The sequence below is a fragment of the Pangasianodon hypophthalmus genome, chromosome 17, assembly GCF_027358585.1.
Source record: "Pangasianodon hypophthalmus isolate fPanHyp1 chromosome 17, fPanHyp1.pri, whole genome shotgun sequence".
NCBI lineage: Eukaryota > Metazoa > Chordata > Actinopteri > Siluriformes > Pangasiidae > Pangasianodon > Pangasianodon hypophthalmus.
Genome location: NC_069726.1, coordinates 16513171 through 16533367, shown reverse-complemented (window position 1 = coordinate 16533367; position 20197 = coordinate 16513171). Strand labels below are relative to the sequence as shown.

The following is a 20197-nucleotide window of genomic DNA, read 5'->3' as shown; positions in this document are numbered from 1 at the left end:
CTAGCAAGCTCATAAATATAAGGCTGACCATTAAGCCTATATCGTGTAATAACTAAAACCAGAAATGCCTGCCAAGTTCGTTAGCAAACTTAGCAATATCATTTGTCAACGTTAGCATTTCAGTGCTCTTATGCTAGCCGTGCTACGGAGGGCATAGTGTGCTCTCTACATTAGCTACATAAATTAACTAAACTGCAAACTGTTTGTTATTTGAATTAGGAATTGTATTCACTTTTCACACATTTACAGTTAAACTCTGTATCCCACCAGTGAGCACATTACAAGTTTAGCTGAGCCCATTATTAACTGGCTCAGTGTCAACCGCTGGAGCTCTTCACCTCCGCAGCCGGCACCAGTGCATTTCATTTCACAATAGAACAAAAACATGACCTCAATCTGTATTGTCTCTTACTGTGGTCATGTCATTTCAAATAAAAATAATGTTCCCTTATTTTCAAAAACGTTGGCGTTTGCGTTTAGACTCAGCTCATCCACAAAGCGACTTTATTGATTCCCTTGCTGTCAAAACACATATGTGTGCTGATCTATCAGACACAAACACACTCATCTACCACACACTAGGGCAGGGGTGTCAAACATACTGCCCACCAGATGATTCAGAATCCGTGTTTTACATTAAAATCGTCTTGTGTACTGTAATAGTATTTAAATATTTGCAAAAAGAGCTAGTCTCTTTTATTCCACTAGGGGGCAAAATATTGCAAAAAAAATATTCTCACACTCACTTCACACACTTTCAGTAACCACTTTATCCTAATCAGGGTCACCTATCCTAGCCTATCCTGGGAACACTGGGCACGAGGCAAGAATACACCTTTGATGGGATGCCGGTACATTGCAAGGCACCACACACACACATTCACACACTTATTCCTAGGGATGATTTATCTTAGCCAATCCACACACTGCCATGTTTTTGGGAGGTGAGAGAAAACCAGAGAACCCTGACGAATGTTTTTGGGAGGTGAGAGAAAACCAGAGAACCCTGACGAAACCCATGCAGACACTGGGAGAAGATGTGAAACTTCATTCAGACAGTCATCCAAGTTCAGGATTGACCCCAGGGCCATGGAGCTGTGAGGCAGCAATAGCCTGTAAACACTCAAGGCTATAAACTCAGCTGTAAGTCATTAGCAAAAGTTTTTATTTGTAAATAATTTTGCATACTACATTGATTTTTACCCAAGTCAATATTTTGTGAAGATTCATGACATATAATTCCATTAAGTCCATTTGAGCTCCAGCTTGTAACACTACAAACTGTGGAGAAGCTCAAGGGGCATAAATATTTGTATATTTGGCAGAACCATAATTTGGAAATTTTTTTATTAATGATTTGCAGTGTGTTCAGTCAGGTGTTTTGTAGGTGATATACTGTATGTTGAATCCATTTGTGTGTTCAAAATGTACCTTTTAGATAAATGTGGTTAAATGAACACATTTGAGAGGAGTTATTAATGTGATATTAGACTAAGCTGATTTTATAGTGCAATGTGGCCTGCTATCTAAAATGATTTTACACCCCTGAACCAGGGAGAGATCATCGAAAACCTAAATAAACATGGAATGATGAGATGTTTACCTGTTGGTTATGATTTAGAAACCAGAAACCAAAAAGTAGGAAATTTAAATCCAGTTTCCTGTTATGACTGCTGAAATTAGATGGGAAATTGCATTGTGCAACAGTGCATTTCAGAATGACACCTAGTTTACCAGAAGTCTGAGGTTTTTCATCTCTGATCACTCCAGTTAGAATTCAGTTGTTGTAAACCCAAAGAATGCATGTGAAAGTTTAATTAGAATTGATTGCCTTGTTGTGGATGGACATTGTTTCAGCCTTGTAAAAGCAGTGAGCTCATTTTACACATTTTACATTAACTGTTTTTCATAAACAGCCAGTATCCTATGGGGTTCCCATGGTGACAGGCTGTCTGATAAATATGAATGGAGATATAAATAAAAAAGGGTTTCTTTCTGCTATTTAAAAAATATATATTGTAGATATATATAACTGCAGGCTTCATGATATTTTACTGGATCATTCAGACACATTAAGATGTTTTTATGTATTTGTAGGCTATTCATGCATTCAAGAATTTCCTTAGGATCTCATGCATTTTCTTTTTACTGAATCTCTTACTGCATCTTCTAGAAACAAGACTGACAGCCACGTTAGAGAAGAGAGTTAGAGGGATGGAAAGGGGGCTCATGTAATGTGTAATTGACAAAATGTTAATAGCATCAGGTGAAACATCCATGCGTGAGCAGGGCATTCAGACAATCCTTCATCACCAGGGTTGCCAGATTGGGTTACCTCTATCCCGCCTTATTGGTATTTAAAAAACGCAAAATTCACTTTAAACCAGCTCGAAGTATAACATGACCAAATTATATCCGTTAGTTACAGCACGATGTGTTTAAAATAGACTCAAATTAGACCGGAAACCGAGTCAAATCTGGCAAAAACAATCCATGAGGTCGTGCCGCCACCAGGTTGCTTTGGGATGCTGATGATGCTTGTGGTTCTGCGCATGCGCAGTGTGAGCTTCGCAATCCCCCATTCATGCATATCGATCACAGAGAAGCGGCGCGTCCTCTCCTCTCGCCTTGGCTACATCAGAAATGCGCGCGTAAAACTTCTACCGTGGGAGCACAGACACGCGTTTTCCGCCTTCTCCTGCCAAGCTTTCTCTCTCTTTCTACTCCCTCTCTTTTCCTGTCTTTATCTCTATATCTCAGGGTAATTCAGGGAAGAACAGGAGCACTAACCAGCACCATGACATAGTCTGCACAGAGGATCCACTCTCTCCCTTCTCTCTGGAAGCTGTGTGTTTTCCTTGTGTGGTGGTAATCCTCGGTCATGGAGTTTCCCTCTGCCACCGTTTTTGACCAGCCTAAAGGTAAAGCAGAAGGTGGGGGGTTTGGGGGATCGCAGAGGGGGGAACAGCCGCTGCTGCTGTTGCCATGGTGACGCCCAGCTTGCATCAGTGGCTGTTCGGCCTTATGGGTTACTGATGGGAGAGAAGAGCAAAGTGGGCCTGGGGAGTATGAAACCCACACTGCACTGGGCTAATAGTCAGCACTAAACCCTACTAACAGGCACTGATCATTTGATTTTCAGTACATGAAGTTTGCACTGAGGAGACTTTAGGGGATTTGGACTTTTGACTAACTGTGTCATGGCATTCACTGGGCTAAAGCTACAACACTGGAGTAACTCCTACATTCTTTGTGTTCAGCTGGATTTCAAAGTTAACTAGGTGTTATTCCAACCCTGTACATTTTGCAGTAAAAGGAATGCTGCAGAATAACTTCTGAGGCATATGTAGTGTATGCATGATAACAATAACAATAACCTCAGTGCTTTTCTCTGTACTGGAAAAAACTGTGTCAACTACTCGAAATTGCCCTTGGGTGTGAGTGAGCGTGTGAGTGGGCATGTTCCACGGATAGGCTCCAGATCCACCTCGGCCAGGGACAGATCAGTCAATCTGGGGCCTCTGGGCAGGAACCTATGCAGGGCCCCTCTCCCCAACCCCCAAAAACCAATAATATTTCTGAATTATTTCCAAATCAGCTAATTTATGTGGCAGCTAATTTAATTAGTCAATTAGCTTAATCTCATGCTGAAAATATGAGAGAATTCTAAAGTTAATTTATTAAAAGTAAAAGACGAAGATATTGCTTCGTCATATACATGTCTCTTTCTTGCCTCTATCACTGCTGACTCCTTTAACAGCTAGATTCTTGGACAGTCTTCTGCCTTGCTTGTAAGCCAGTTTGGATAAAAGGTATCTGCCAAATTAATTAATGTAAATGCAAATTTTGTCCCTGTCAGACTGTGCTGAGGAGGTGGACTTGAATGTGGTGTTCCAAGCAGCGGCTACAGGGGACGTCAACAGTCTGACAGCCACAATACGTGAGGATCCCTCCATTCTGGAGTGCTGTGATAGCGAAGGCATGTACAATACGCCCCAACTACGGCCATTTTTCTGACACTTACAGCCCTCTTTTTATTTAATTAAAATATTATCTAATAGTTTAAAGCAACATACAGGACTCTGCTGTTTGGTTGGATAGATTTTATTCAGAGCCCAAATTGCTACTCTAGCATGGAAATGTCCAAATGAAAGAAACTATATTTTGTTATACTGAACATAACACAATGGTATAAGTTAATTGAAAGCAAATAACAAAAAGCAAATGTACCTTTTTGCCACACCTTATGTCATGCATTGTGCTGCTGCTGTCATGGCTGCTGTCATTCTCCTTCACTGAGTACATTTAGATGAGATAAAGTAATTTGAGGACATGAAATACCACAAAGACAGAGCTCATCTGCAGATATAGACATGGCCAAAAGTCCTCAAATGCCTTTTGCTTATGTTCTTGGCCCAGGCTCGACACCACTGATGCATGCTGTCTCTGGGAGACAGGTGGATACAGTCAAGCTGTTGCTGAAAATGGGTGCATCGATCAACACTCAGGATGCCTGTGGCAGGACTTCACTTTCCCTCGCTACATACTTGGTACTAGCGAGAGCTTTGGGGATGCATTGTGGGATTGGACTTTCCATGTGAGGAATAAAATGTGAGAGGGTGTGCTGATATAGGAAAATAATCAATGACAGTGTGGTGCTAGAACTGGAGTTACTGTTTCCAAAAATTGATTATTTTCTAATAACAGTACATACTGAAATTTTACTATTAATCAATATTAATTATTAATCAAAGAACATCATACTTTAAAAAAAACTATTTATAGTTACATTTATTGTTGTGGAACATCTGCAAAACATTACAGCAGATCATATAACAATCATTTACATTATAACAGATAGAAACAGTTCTTCCCGCAGCCTCTCTCTTTTTCTCTCTGTCCAAGTTAGTCACGTTATCTGGAAACTGTGAAGTCTATAGACTTAAACTTAAAAGGACAGCTTTGACTATTAGAGTGTGCTAACTGAAGAGTCTTTCTAAAAATGTTAAATGAAGCTTCACCAAATCAACGATGAACCATTTATCTTGGCTAAATAATAGCAGATTTTTAAGCCATACAAGTCCCTGTGTAAGTTCTTGCTATAGAAATGATAACATATTATGGCAGCATTAAACTAGTGCTTTGAATTACAGCCAGCACTACTACTAAATTAATCAACATCTAACCAGTCAGATATACTGTAGTGTTAGAGCCAAATCATGAAGTTTACTTTGCAAAACACTAGCTTTAAAGAGTTAAAGGAGCAGTGTGTAATTTTTGATCCCTCTCCTGTCTGCAAAGAGAATTGTAAACACCTGCCACCTGTTTCCATCCCTCTGTAGAAACTATGCAAGCCTTGTGAATTGTTTTTTTTTAAGGAAGAGGCGGAACTGAGCAGCTGTTCTCAGGTTCTGGGCCATAAAAGAAGCTAAAAATGAAGAAACTAGCCAAAAGTACTTAGTAATCACAGTAGGCATCTAAAGTATCTTTGCAATTATATAATTATTACATGTCTAAAACAGTTTTGGACATAAAAAGCTCAACCTTTATATCATTTAGACAAATGACTTTTGTAATGTTAATGGGAACTGAAAGTTTCAAGTCAGTTCTAGCATAAATGAAGCATAAAATTACTTCAGTTTTTGTCACTGACAGAATATCAGCAGCAAATCAAATTGTAGATTTGATTTAAAAAAATCAAATGTTCATTAGTTTATTAGCTACCTTTTCGTTGATGTACAGTCAGGTCCATAAGTATTTGGACAGTGACACAATTTTTGTAATTATGCCTCTGTACACCACCATAGTGGATTTGAAATGAAGCAATCAAGATGTGATTGAAGTGTAGACTTTCAGCTTTAATTCAAGGGCTTAATAATATTGCATTAAGCATTTAGAAATTACAGCCATTTTTTACATAGTCCCTTGATTTTCACAGGCCCAAAAGTAATTGTCAGACTAACATAATCATAAATATTAGGATTATTTTTAATACTTGGATGCAAATCCTTTGTAGTCAATGACTGCCTGAAGTTTGGAACCCATAGACATCATCAAATGCTGAGTTTCCTCCCTTGAGATGCTTCACACCCATACTACAGCTGCCTTCAGTTTCTTCTTGTTTGTGGGTCTTTCTGTCTTCAGATTTGTCCTCAGTAAGTGAAAAGCCTGCTCAATTGGTTTGAGGTCAGGTGACTGACATGGGCATATAAGAACATTCCATTTCTTCACCTTAAGAAGCTCTTGGGTTGCTTTCACGGTGGGTCATTATCCATCTGTACTGTGAAGCACTATCAGTTTTGCAGCATTTGAATGAATCTGAACAGAAAGTATACACTATATAGCCAAAAGTTTGCAGACACCTGACCATCACACCCATATGTGGTTCTTTCCCAAACTGATGCCACAAATTTGGAAGTACACAATTGTATAGAATGTCTTTGTAGGCTATAACATTACACTTTCCCTTCACTGGAACTAAGGGGCACAAACCTGGTCCAGCATGACAATGCCCCTGTGCACATTGTCATTATCGCATGAAGATATGTTTTGCCAAGGTTGGAGTGGTAGAACTTGAGTGGCCTGTACAGAGCCCTGACCTCAAACCCACTGAACACCTTTTGGATGAACTGGAACAGTGACTGACCCCCAGGCCTCCTCACCCAATATCAATACCTGACCTCACTAATGCTCTTGTGGCTGAATGGGCAACTCCCCACAGCCACTCTCCAAAATGTAGTAGAAAGCTTTCCCAGAGGAGTGGAGGACAACAGCAAATTGGGACTAAATCTGGAATGGGATGTTCAACAAGCACATGCTGTAGGAATGTTATGGTCCGATGTCCGCAAACCTTTGGCCATATAGTGTAGCTCTATACACTTCATCCTGCTTCTTCTATAAGCAGACACATCATTGATAAACACCAGTGACCCAGTTCCACTGGCAGCCATACATGCCCATGCCAAAACACTACCTCTACATGTTTGACAGATGATGTGGTATGCTTTGGTTCATGAGCCATTCCTTTCCTTCTCCATACTCTTCTCTTTCTTCTCTTCCCATCATTCTGGTACAAGTTAATCTTGCATCAGAACTGCTCAGGCTTTTTAGAGCTTTTTCTTTTTTTTTTTTTTAGTAAAATCTAATCTGGCCTTTCTGTTCTTGAGTGTTACCAGTGGTTTGCATCTTGAGGTAAATTCTCTGGATTTACATTCGTGAAGGCATTTCTTGATTTTAGACTTTGACAATGATACGCCTACCTCCTCTAGAGTGTTCATGACTTGGCTAGATGTTGTGAAGGGGTGTTTCTTCACCAAGGAAAAAAATCTGCAATCATCCACTTTAGTTGTCTTCCGTGGTCTTCCAGGCCTTTTGGTGTTGCTGAGCTCTCCTCCTTTTTAAGAGTGTACCAAATTGTTGATTTGGCCACTCCTAAAATTTCTGCTATCTCTCTGATAGGTCTGTTTCATTTCTGCAGCCTAATGATGGCCTCCTTCACTTGCATCGACACCTCTTTGGACCACATAGTGAGAGTTCCCATGAACAGCTACCAAATGCAAATTCAACACTTGGAATCTCCTCTTAACTCCTTAATTTGCCATGAAACTGCTTATCAGTCAATTGTCCAATTACTTTTGAGCCTGTGAAAATGGAGGTACTATATAAAAAAATGGCTGTAATTCCTTAACAGTTAATGCAATATTTTTGTTAAACTCCCTGAATTAAAGCTGAAAGTCTACACTTCAATCATATCTTGATTGTTTCATTTCAAATCCACTGTGATGGTGCACAGAGGCAAGACAGCCCTGACTGTAGGTTTTGTACTTGTTATCATTGTTTGATATGGGGTCTGAAATTTTCCACCACCTGACTTGCCTGATAAAATCAACACAAAACCTAGCTAACACCATCTGTGTGACATTTCCAGCTGGTTCACTGACATGACTTGGTATGTTATCTTTCAAAGGGCTGGCTGGAAGGCTGTGTGTGTTTACTACGAAATGGAGCAAAACAGAACATCCCTGATAAGAACGGTCGCTTACCGCTTCATGCTGCTACAGCTGAGGTCGACCTCAGGTACACATCCATCTGCCATGATTTTCCTTAGTAAAACGTAGCTGCATATCTGATGTTCCACTCATATGGTTGAGCTGGAAGTTATGGAAAGTTTTGGAAATTTAGCAAAGAAGGTAGACATCAGGCAAATAAGCTCTTCATACACAGGCAATATGATTTGGGAATTAAATCTATCCTGAAAGCTCAAGTAAAAGCTATTCATGCTTTGATGTTCATCAAGACTCATTTCAAAACATTCATTTAAGACCTAATTATAATCTGTGGCTATTTTACTGTTGGTACAGTTTAGGTGGAAATGGAAAGCTCTAAAAGAACAGACTAAAAGATTTCTCAAACATAATCATGAACATTAACATGGATTAATATTAATATGGATTAATATTGCAAATATTTAAAGGAACTGGTTTGAATTGATTTAAGGAACTGCCTTGGTTTAATTTAGAAACCAAAGCCCACAAGAGGAAGAGAAAGTACGCTGTATTAGACCCAGCAGCTGGGTCAGCACATCAGTGGCACTAGGCCAAGATTCATTGTGTGTCTTAATGAATGTTCACTTCCTCAAATGGGAACGCTCTCACCGGGACATGTATGCAGTCCCTATAGCAACCTGAGACCTTTGCTCTTCACGGCAGCATTTCCAGCAGCACCTTTCCTTTCCAGCACTTTCCCATAATGGCAGGAGGGGAAAAGACAGGCCTTTTATAGGTCTGTTTAAAATCTGCACTACTGCTTTTGGGTGTTGGAGTGTGAGAACAACAATGAAAAATAAGACCCTTCAGTGAGACTTCCTGTTTCTCTCTGTCCATCTGGCAGCTTGTTTCCACTGTACTAGCAATGGCTAAAATGAGCAGTGTGTGCAGATTTATTGCAGTCTCTAGACACTTAGAGTAAACATAACTGTTTTCAATTAGATTTCTCAACTTGCGAACGCTGTGAAAAATATGACTAATTAGCCTTTCTTCAGTGTAAGCCTGATATGAACAGATCAGAGTTAATATTTCAGCAAGTATATTATTTTCAACATGTGATGTCTACATACAGTATATGCCCAGTGTGTCTACATACAGTATATGCCCAAAAGTTTGTGGACACTTGTCCATCACATCTATTCCAGATTTAGTCCCCCGTTTGCTGTTATAATAACCTTCATTCTTCTGGGAAGGCTTTCCACTAGATTTTGGAGCATGACTGTGGGGATTTGTGCTCATTCAGCCACATGAGCATTATTGAAGTCAGGCACTGATGTCGGGTGAGGAGCTCTGTGGCACAGTCGGCATTCCAATTCATCTTGAAAGGTATTCAGTGGGGTTGAGGTAAGGGCTCTGTGCAGGCTACTCGAGTTCTTCCACACCAACTTTGGCAAACCATGTCTTCATGGACCTTGGTTTGTGTACAGGAGCATTGTCATGCTGGAACGTGTTTAGGCCCTTAGTTCCAGTGAAGGGAAACTGCAATGTTACAGCATACAAAGACATTCTATACAATTGTGAGCTTCTAACTTTGTGGCAACAGTTTGGGTAACAACCAAATATGGGTATGATGGTCAAGTGTCCACAAACCTTTACCCATATAGTGTATGTGTGAAAATAATACTGAGTATGACTACTGTACATTCCTAATGGTATTATGCAATTTTGTCATTCATAGACTCATGGCTGTATTATTGCAACAGTCAACACTGTGTGAAATAAATCATCAAGACAATGAGGTGAGAAAAGTTTAAACATTTGTTAATTTACTCGCATGTATGGTATATCGGGAATAATCATTATAACGTTCAAATTGCACCCACCAGGTATATTTATATATTTTTTTCCAGAATCCTTTTTGGTCTTTAATACCAGTGTGTTGCATGACTATATTCAGCCTGAACCTCTAGCCTGACGAACTCAGTATCTACATGGTACAAACCTCCATTCGTGGAAAAATTTATAGCTTTAAGTAAAGAATAAAACATGACAGGGTATGCTGTTATAGGAAAATAATAAATGTCAGGTTTGTGTGAATGTCCTCTCAGAGAAAACTTCACCATATTAAAAAGATTTTTTTGTGTGGAGCGTACACCATACAAAACCCTGTAGAAGCTGTTACTATAAAAACAATACTATATTAGACTCGCTGCATTAATATAAACCTGTGAATAAATATACAGTGTATACAGTGCTGCTGGAAAGTTTGTGAACCATTTAGAAATTTCTGTATTTCTGCATAAATCTGAACTGAAGTATGATCAGATCTTCATCTAAGTCCTAAAACTAGATAAAGAGAACCCAATCAAACAGATTACGCAAAAACATTATAGATTTTACATTATCCAACAACAAAATATGTTTGTCGGAAAAAGTATGTGAACCTCCAGGAGTATGAGTTAATTTAAAGGGGCAACTGAAGGCAGGTGTTTCAATCAAGTGGATGGCAATCAGGCATGAGTTTAGTAGGCCCTCCCATGTTTCAACAACATAAAATTTGGCCTCCACCAATCCACTGTAAGGCAGATGATAGACAAATGGAGGAAATTCGCTAATGTTACTCTCCCAAGAGTTGGTCATGCAGCAAAAACTCATTACCTCTCAATACCTTTAGGCATTCACATGACTAAGACTGAACCTGAGTGTGATTCATTCTTACAATTTAACTACATTTGTTCTCTGCTAAAACTGCAGACATGACTCACCCTTGGTTTTTTTTTCACTCAATGTGACGTTTATACACCACTAAAAAAATAGAGTGGTACACTCTTTCAGTTGGATGTAACTGTATTGCACCATGTATTTTATGTTCCCTGAGAGCTAAGGGCATAGTTTTATACTCAGTGAACTTCAGAGACGATATAAGTACTAAATCTCTCTTGGAGTGGAACAGTAAAGAGATTTCTGCTTTAACAGATAATGTCTGAAAAGCCAATATCTATGTCTCAAGACATGAACTTCGTAAAATCCCATTCAGAAAATGAACTTCATAAAATCCCAAATGGAAATACATTGAATGAATTACGCGTCCTTAACAATCTGGCAGAATTTATAACTGTTTTCATGCACTGTCTTATAATGGGTAACTGAATTGCTTTACAGTTAATAACAAGCATATTAAAACATACAATACTGCTTTTGTCTTGGTAGGGAATGACGGCGCTTCACTGGGCATCCTTCCATAACCGCCCGGAGCATGTACAGGCCCTGCTGCAAAAAGGGGCGGATCCCACACTGGTTGACAAAGACTTTAAAACCGCACTTCACTGGGCTGTGCAGGTAGGACAGTCACACTGATTTCTTGTGAAATGACTGGATAAACTGTTGAGTCATGTGCCAACTTCAAATAGTGTCCAGAGTGTATCTAAAATATGCTTGAACTCGCTCTTCTACTAATTGTAGGCAAGGCAAAGCATCAACACAAAAAAGTTACAACATAGTAAATTTAGTTACACTCTCTCTTTGCAGAAGACAATGAAGACAACAGACTGACGACAGCAGAAAGCATCATAAATTATGACGTACTGTATATCATGCCCAGTCATGTTCAGTTTCATTTTCACATAAAGTGTACATACGGCTTTCTGACTTGAGTCACTATCAGTCTTTTGTACTCAAATATGTTATAAATAAGGGCTTTAAGGATATAACCTGAGAACAGTTACATGAACAAGAAAAGGAAGAAAAATAAAACAATTGCAAGAAACAGATTTAACCATCCAGACAACTACTACAGTGTGTAATAACACAAACGAGCAGTATTATAAAAGTACTGACACTAGATATAATGTGAAATAATTTATAGACATTATGTAAGAATTAAACATGACAGGGAATGCTGGGATAGATTACAATTTAATTAAAGAATGACAGTTTTTATCCATTTACAGTTGCATCCATAATCTTGCACTTTACTTCTACAGTGAATACTTTTATTGAACTTATTTGCCATATTTATTGCTATTTGCATTTCTGGTCAGAGGCTAACTGTATTTCATTGTCTCTGTATGTCTACACTGCACAATGACAATAAAGTTGAATCTGAATTTAATGTTGTGGAATGTTCACAAAACATGTTGGTTCACAAAACAATGACATAGCCTCCCACAAAATTAAGTTGAGAGGCTATCACACTTGACTTATGCTATAGCCCACTATCTAGTGACTTTTTAGAATAACCCCATAACAGGTCATTGATTGTTGACAACATACAGTCATATGTGCAAAGTAGCAGCTCATTTTAATCAGTTTTAGACTGGTTTTTAGACAGTTTTTGTACCTTTGTTTAACTGTGTTCGTGGTAATATCATTAACCACGGTTGACAGGTTTCAGCAAAAATTTCCTACATCTGAAAAACCACACAAAAGACCTGAAACCAACCCCACTGGGCACAATGCCCAACTTTGCATTCAAAACGGGAGACAGTTTTCTTTTTCTCAGCCTTTCTCAGCATATAAAATACTTCCCATGCATTTCTGATGTACGGACATTACTCTAAAATCCCCCTTTCCCTCTCCCAATCATTGCAATTAATCTTACAATAGAAATGGTTCAGTGCATCATAGTTATAGATTTGTTATAGAGCTGATATAAATGCTAGTGCTCCCCAGGTGAAGACTTTCCTGTGATGGAAAACTTAAAGGAACAGCTTTACCAATGACTGATACAAAGCACCGACACTGAAGTGAAGTGAAGTGAAGTGAAGTGAACTGGAGACTCCTTCCAAAAATGCTAGTTAAATATCTCCTCACAGAAAAACCTCACAAGGCCCTTTATGCCTAAAATACTCCATTATTTTAGAAATATTTCAATCTTAGGGCTTTTCATGTTGTGAACTGTATTCATTTAAAAATCTATTTATTTGTGGGTGTGTGTGGGTGTTATGTGTGTGTGTGTGTGTGTGTGTGTGTGCACCTGCTATCCTACTGAGGCCCATGTCAGGATTGCAATGTGGATTTATGAGGCACATAGACCTTGTGCTAGTCTCCCATATGCCATCATCATTCATTGAACACAAAACCTCCCTTCCACTCAATCAATTACCAGAGATTCAAGCATCAGATAATAAAGCTGGTATCATATTTCCATGCTTTATTCATTTATTTGTTTGTTTAAAAAAAACAACTTCGTTTGGCCACAAAAACTAAAATGAGTTTTTACATTTTGTGTACCTGTTTGGCAGAGTGGTAGCAGATTTATGTGCTCACTAATTCTCGACCATCACCTTGGTTCCACCATCATAAACTATGATGATGAGAATGGGAAGACCTGCGTTCACATTGCCGCCGCTGCAGGTTACAGTGACATCATCTACGAGCTTGCACGCATCCCTGAAACCAATCTGCAGGCTCTGGATGTGGATGAGCGGTAAGACAGTGGTACATCTTAATGTCTTATGATTCACTTCACCTCAACTGCTCAGTATGTCTCATGACTTCCTTTGTCTTTCTCAACTTCCTCCTAAATCCATCATATAAACCCTGACTGTTCTGAAATGCATCTAGCATTTTCTGGAAAATTAGCAGGGTTCTGGAAAAGTGTGTCATTGGGCTATTAAGCTACTGCAACTGCATGCTTTAGAATATCACCAGACATTAGCTACATATGTGCATTAAACTATCTAGATCCTATCACCAGCCAAATCTATTTCGTTTACCCTTTGTTTTACCAGAAGAAACAGATTGAAAGAAACAGACTTTTCAAAGGAAACCCAGACAAGATGTATAACTGAATTTCTTAAGATTTAAATTTTTTTTAAGCATACTGGTCAGTTGTTCTTGTATTGTTTTCTTGCAGTTTGGTGCATTTTCTTTAATTTAAACATAACCATTCATTTAAACCTAATCAGCTACTAGTCTTTCATACTAGGTAGTCTGTATATATATATATATAGAATGTCAGAAGATGTGAATCATTCCATGATCAACAGCTCTTATGTATATAAGTCATGGAAAATGGATAAGACCATGGGGAAAACCATGGGGAAATGGGTTAACCTCTCCTGCTGCAATCTGATTTTAAGTTTCAGATATGTTCATTGGTCATTAATTATTTTTTTCTTGCAGTATAATGCATATAACATATAAATTATCATATAAATCATCTTTCACATATATTCATTCATATAACATGAAGGAATGATAATGCTATTTATTGTTCTTATACAAAACCTGTATTAGGACACCTTTGCACTGGGCAGCTGCAGCAGGAAAGGAGGAGTGTGTACAAGCTTTGTTACAGCTGGGTGTGGAGCCTGGGCCAAGAGACATCAACGAGAACACGCCATTGACGTACGCCATGTACTGCGGCCACACTGCCTGCATCAAACTGCTTTCAGCCGACAGCAGGTTAGAGTTTCTATTCAAACGGTACCCTTTAAATGACCTTCCCGAAAAGAAGTACCTTAATGTGTGATCAGTGTTTCATTTGTTCTGTGTGAATGCATTAACGTGTATAACTTCTATAATTATCTATAACTTCAATCATGTAAATTCACAGAAATTCATTTAGTATTTGGCAGCATGTGATTTAGCAGCTAGAAACAGTCAGGCAAAATTACATCCGCCCTGTTCAAAAAGGGAAACACAGCTGCTCCACTCACAAAGTGGTGAAGTGAGAATAAAATGCACATGATGTGGAAAGTGTTAATTCTGGGCTGCATGGCAATGAGACGGATTGAAGCTAAACTATTAGAAAATCTTTAAAGCCTGTAGTGTATTATGGATTACTTAGGACTGAAATTATAATTATTTGGTTTTACCCCGAAATGTGCTATCTTCATCAGCAGCTAACCCACATTTCAACAGTTATATACTATGGAACTGATTGATTTTCATTATGAATGGGATTAGTAACTACTACTTGGCTCTATTTACTTATTCTTCTGTTTTAGCATGCACTATTTATTTATTTATTTATTTATTTTCATTTTAAAGTCGAGCCAAGGTTTAGCTTTAATCTGCTACTCAGTGGTCTAACTTATTTTAATCCCAGGACTGTTCTTACTCTTCATAGAAGCAATAAAACCTTTCTGAGCATTTAAAATATTTTAAAACTTCCTTTTCAAACCTTCAGTTACCTAATATGTGTGGCAGCCTGAAAACTCTTCACAAAGGGAACTTCTTTCATCTATATATAGTTCTGACATCTACAGGATTTCCTGAGCTGAAATATGTTACTCTTTTGCATGTGTCAAAATCAGAAATTTTCACATTTTGACTGCAGTGCAGGAGCAACACTGGCATTTTGACAGCCGGTATCTAATCTACAAACTGACTCAACTTGTGTCCATTATCTTATGTCCATTTTTGCTATGGCATGTAAGTATCCAACAACTTGATCAAAGTGTGGCATTCACTGTATGAGAAAATCACTCTAACCTGGCTCCTTCCCTAACATGATCTTTGTAGAAAGATAGCCTAGGCAGCCTTAAAAAAAAAAAAGTAAAAACACTTCCACAACATTTTTGGTTGATTATAGTTAAAGCTGAGGTGCTCATAAGTATGTCATAGATAGAAAAACTGTAGTTTTTGGCTGTTAAACTGCAACATCTGAGGGGTTTTCCCAGACAACCACACACATGTTATTAATATCTTGTGATCTTACATGTGTGCAGGCCTGAATCAACCCGGCAGCTACTTTCCCAGAGCAGCGACCCTGCTATCAGAAAAGAGGGCAAATTCCGTGTACTGAACCACATCTTCTCATGTAAAAAGAAGAAAGAACTGCATGCCACACGGCAAAGGGAGCTGAGTCAAGAGAGCAACCTGCAGGAAGAGACCTCTGAAGTGGACGACATCATCACCATGTTCGACTGCATTGTTGATCTCCCAGCCAAAGATGACAGCAGAAAGCAGCCTAATGAACCTGAAAGGCTTGATGACCCCACACCCAAGGACCATAGGAGCCTACCTCCTATACGCACACAGAGTCTTCCACCTATCACTCTGGGAAACTCTTTGTTATCCAACTTGCACAATGCACCACATAGAACTGTGTCAGGGCAGATGGTTAGTCATTTGGCACACAGGTCACAGAAGAGCAAGAGTGAACATGACCTCTTTGACTGCAGAATGAAGGCTCAGAAATCCACAGGTCCTCCTTGGAAAACAGAATCCAGTCAGTTGCTAAACCACAAGGCTTGGGTGTCACCTCCATCTGATAGGATGCTAGATAAACTGTTGCATGAAACACAGAGTCCTATAGATGTGCTTTGCTCCAACCACACACCTTATATCCAGAGAAATGACCAAGGTGAGTTACAAAACCCACATCTGTTGCTAAAGCTATTTCAACAGCATGCATATGATGCCTGTTTTTCCATTTGAACAGTTGCAAATACTCATCTGATACCACTGAGAATGAGAGACTCGGCCTTGACGCGCAACAGCTTGGCTCCCATTCGTGACCACTGCACTCACAGATGTAAGCAATTTACCACAATTAACAATGACAAAGCAAAGCAGTCTGCAAACTGAGCTCAATGAATCAGTACTACAGAATCCTCCTACTATACAATTAACCTGCTAAAACATTTTTATTACATTTGAGCAGTATCTTTAATAGACAGCATCAGGAAGGCCAACCTCATGTTGCTCAGCATTATCAGTGTGAAGTAGGAAAGTTAGCATGCAAAAGAAACTGTTGCATGTGAGAGAGTGCACTTCAGATCTGTGACATGTACTCTTCCTACATGCTCTACAAAGTGCAATTCAAGGTGCAAGGTGCTCATTTTTTGCTCATGTCTGTACTCACTGATAGTGCTTTGATCTGATTGCTCAGATCAGCCACCTTCACATTCTGTGTTAAACATACTGTTTAATTGTCATAAAATCTTACAGATTATACTGAGAAGTTCATTGCTACCAGCACATGGCAGCACCAACATAAACAGAGCTAAATAACATGTTCCATGATGCCCTTGATTACTTAATACTAAATAGGTTACTCATTTCTGCATCAGGATTGGTATTGAGGAGTATTAAAAAAAACATGTATTTATGGAAGCAATGTATGTGTTTGCAACTTAGTCTTGGAGGGGTAAGAAATGTGCATTTAGGAATTTCCTTTACATTTTTTTTTTTTTTTTTGCTATAAGTAATAAATATAATATCAAAGCTACATCAAAGTTACATTATTGTATCATATTTACCAATCACCTTTCTTCTTGTTCAGTCTCTTTGCCACCTGACCAAGTCTCTCAGGGAGTAAGGAAGTCCAAATCCCTGCCCCTCAGCTCTCTGGGACGCAGTCTAGCAGGACTCCCTACTCCTGTAACATCTAAGAATCACAGACCAGGCATTCATCAGAGCCAGTCTCTGTGTTCCTTCCCTGCTCCCTTGAGCACTGAGCCGCTGCGAAACATGCAAGTTCTTCCCGCTATCCCACCCCAAAGAAAACGAAGCCCTTCACCTCCGAAACTCCCGAAGATGACTGAGAATAACACCGAAAGAAGAACCTGATGCACTTTCAGTATACTAGTGACAAAAACAAAAGGGCTGACCTTTTCTCAGCCACATTAAAACTGGTTTCTGTATGTAAACTTGAAAACACTATGATCTTCAGGTTTTATTGGATTTTTTGGACTGTCAATAAACTGTCATTATATATTTTCATGAGGACTTGAGAAGGAGAAGGTTCATTTTAATGCATTGCCATTGTTAAAATGTTTGATAAAGTTTATGAAGCTATCAGCCTATTTTTTCACACGTTTTTACAAAATAATAGACTCTTGTCTATGGCATGCACTGTCTACAATCTGATTTCTGGTTTATCTATATATTATACAAACATACCTGTAGTTTGATTATTTAAGTTAAATGTTTTAAATAATTAACATTAATAAATGGTGTGTACTTTTTGGAATATCACAATTCTTTCTTTAAAATGCTCTTAAGTGATGCTTAACTTTTAGACCAATGAACCACCTTTTCCTAAGAATCATGTTTGCAAGGTTTGCTTTGGTTTAAGATGAAGAAGAGCCACTCTGACTCAACACAGCAAGAGATAGGTGCACACATTCTGGATAGTGATTTTCTAAATATTATTCAAATAAAGGAGAACATGGAAGTGCTGGTTTAGAAGGTGGCAGCCATCAAATATTTGTGGTTGTTATATATCATCGTCATGATGTTTTTGTTTATTTAAAGTTCTCCTACTTTCTCATCTGCAATTTTATATTTTATAGTCCAGGGTTTTTTTTTATTCTTTGCAGCCATGGACCCATTACAGGGGGAAAAATCATGGACTGACTTACGACTGCAGCACAAGTATTCTAATAATAGGCACAAATATGTATCATCATGTTTATTTACCGGAGTCATTCACCGAGAGAACCCAAGTTACATGATGGTGAAATGCAGATTTGAGATGCTTTGCATCATATTAAAATTGTAGTTAACACAATTTAGACTACTTTTTGTAGGTATTGAGGATTGATTTATACATATTAAATTCAAATGATCAGTCAGTTAAATAAAAAAATATAACAGGACATGGTGTTAGTTAAAACAAAAAAAAAATGCAACTTGTAATGTTACAGAAACTGCAAAAAGTGCAAAGTCCTCAGTCCTGAAGAATTTTCTTTATCTGAAAACTTAAAGGAACATCTTTACTTTGGACTTTTACAAAACACTGACACTGGAGTTTCCTTCCAAAGATGCATGAAAAATCCCTCCTCAAAGAAAACTTAACCATATCAACACGTACTTGCTTAAAAAAAAAATCTATTAATGTGGAATGTCCATCATACAAGTTCCTGTGTAAGCTGTTACTACAGAAACAAGCACGATAATATATTATAAACCTTGCAGCTGGCACTACTGTCAGTTGCTGTTACAGAAAATGAATCACCAACATCTGATACGAATTGGCTATGGTATACTTAAATAGTAACTACAACACGACACAGGTTTAATTCCAAATGATCAATACTGCAGCTACTGTATCATTATCACTCTTATAACTCTTTTTTAAACAAGGACAGGCAAATCCATGGCCCAGAGACTGGCAAGAGCTTCAGAAAGCATAGCAAGGGGTCAGTGTTATAGTTACAGGTATTGTAGTTATCATTTAATTATACCACAGCTGGCACTATTCTCAAAGTTCATGTTATAGAAAATTAATCAACACTTTCTGATCAGCATAGAGCGTAGAACCATACTGTGGCTAAGTTCAATAATAACTACAACATGTATAGCAGCTTTGACCCATTAGCTATGCTGCTCAGACCCCTCAGTGCTAATATTTATTTATGATAATGAATTTCTGCAGTATTTACCATCTGGAATTAGACCTACATAGTGTTCAGAGGAATTTTATTCCAGGTACTTAACAGAAATATTCACAGTGAGTCATGGACCCACTTATAATTGCAGCATTCAAATACTGAGCACAAATATGCACAAATATGTTCATTTATTTGAGTCATTAGAAATGTTTATTCCTGAACTGTCCAAACACAGAACTGAAACTTCATGGTAAAATGCAGATTTGAAACATTTAGTATCATATCAACAGATGTTTTGTGGGTAAAATTTATTGAGGATTGATTTTTACATATTAAATTCAAGTGACCAGCCAATTGGGCTTATAGGTAAGGAATTAAACATCACAGTGCATGCTATTTTAAGAAAATTAATCAACAGGGTGTTATTGGTTATTTTCGATACCAGCATGTCCTGAAGTATTTTATTTCTCTATCTCAGCAATATGCCAGTGAGTGTAATGTGGAACATCTGTGAAACATGAAAGCGAAAAACGTAAAAAGTTAGTTCTCGTTATTTTTTTCTTGTAACTGGTCATGAGCCATAAAGCCATAAAGACTCTACTGTGTCTGAAAACTTAAAGGAACAGTTTTATGTCTGACTGTTACGAAGCACTGACACTGGAGACTCCTTCCAAAAACTCTAGATAAACCCCTCTTCACAGAAAACTAACCACATCAACCATCACAGTTTTTTTTTTCTAAAAAATCTTTTTATGTTGAACATTTGTCATGCAAGTTCCTGTGTATGTTGTCACTATAGAGTCGATAACTTAGTGGAATGAGTTCATTAATATATGTATGGTAAATGGTCAATACTGCAGCTACTGTATCATTATCATAACCCTTGTTTAAACAAGTATAGGCAAAGCCGTGGACCAGAGACCC

At 38.3% G+C, this 20197-nt stretch overlaps 1 protein-coding gene across 1 annotated transcript; it reads left to right on the top strand.

Annotated features, from left to right (window-relative positions):
- Window positions 1-2360: 2360 nt before the first annotated feature.
- On the top strand, window positions 2361-17988 carry ankrd55 (ankyrin repeat domain 55). The gene is made up of 11 exons (XM_026941614.3): window positions 2361-2921; window positions 3860-3979; window positions 4420-4550; window positions 7967-8076; window positions 9724-9784; window positions 11196-11324; window positions 13229-13413; window positions 14226-14393; window positions 15662-16299; window positions 16378-16470; window positions 17221-17988. The coding sequence occupies exons 1-11, from the start codon at window positions 2882-2884 to the stop codon at window positions 17505-17507; spliced, it is 1962 nt and encodes a 653-aa protein (XP_026797415.1). The 5' UTR covers window positions 2361-2881; the 3' UTR covers window positions 17508-17988.
- The last annotated feature ends 2209 nt before the right edge of the window (window positions 17989-20197 follow it).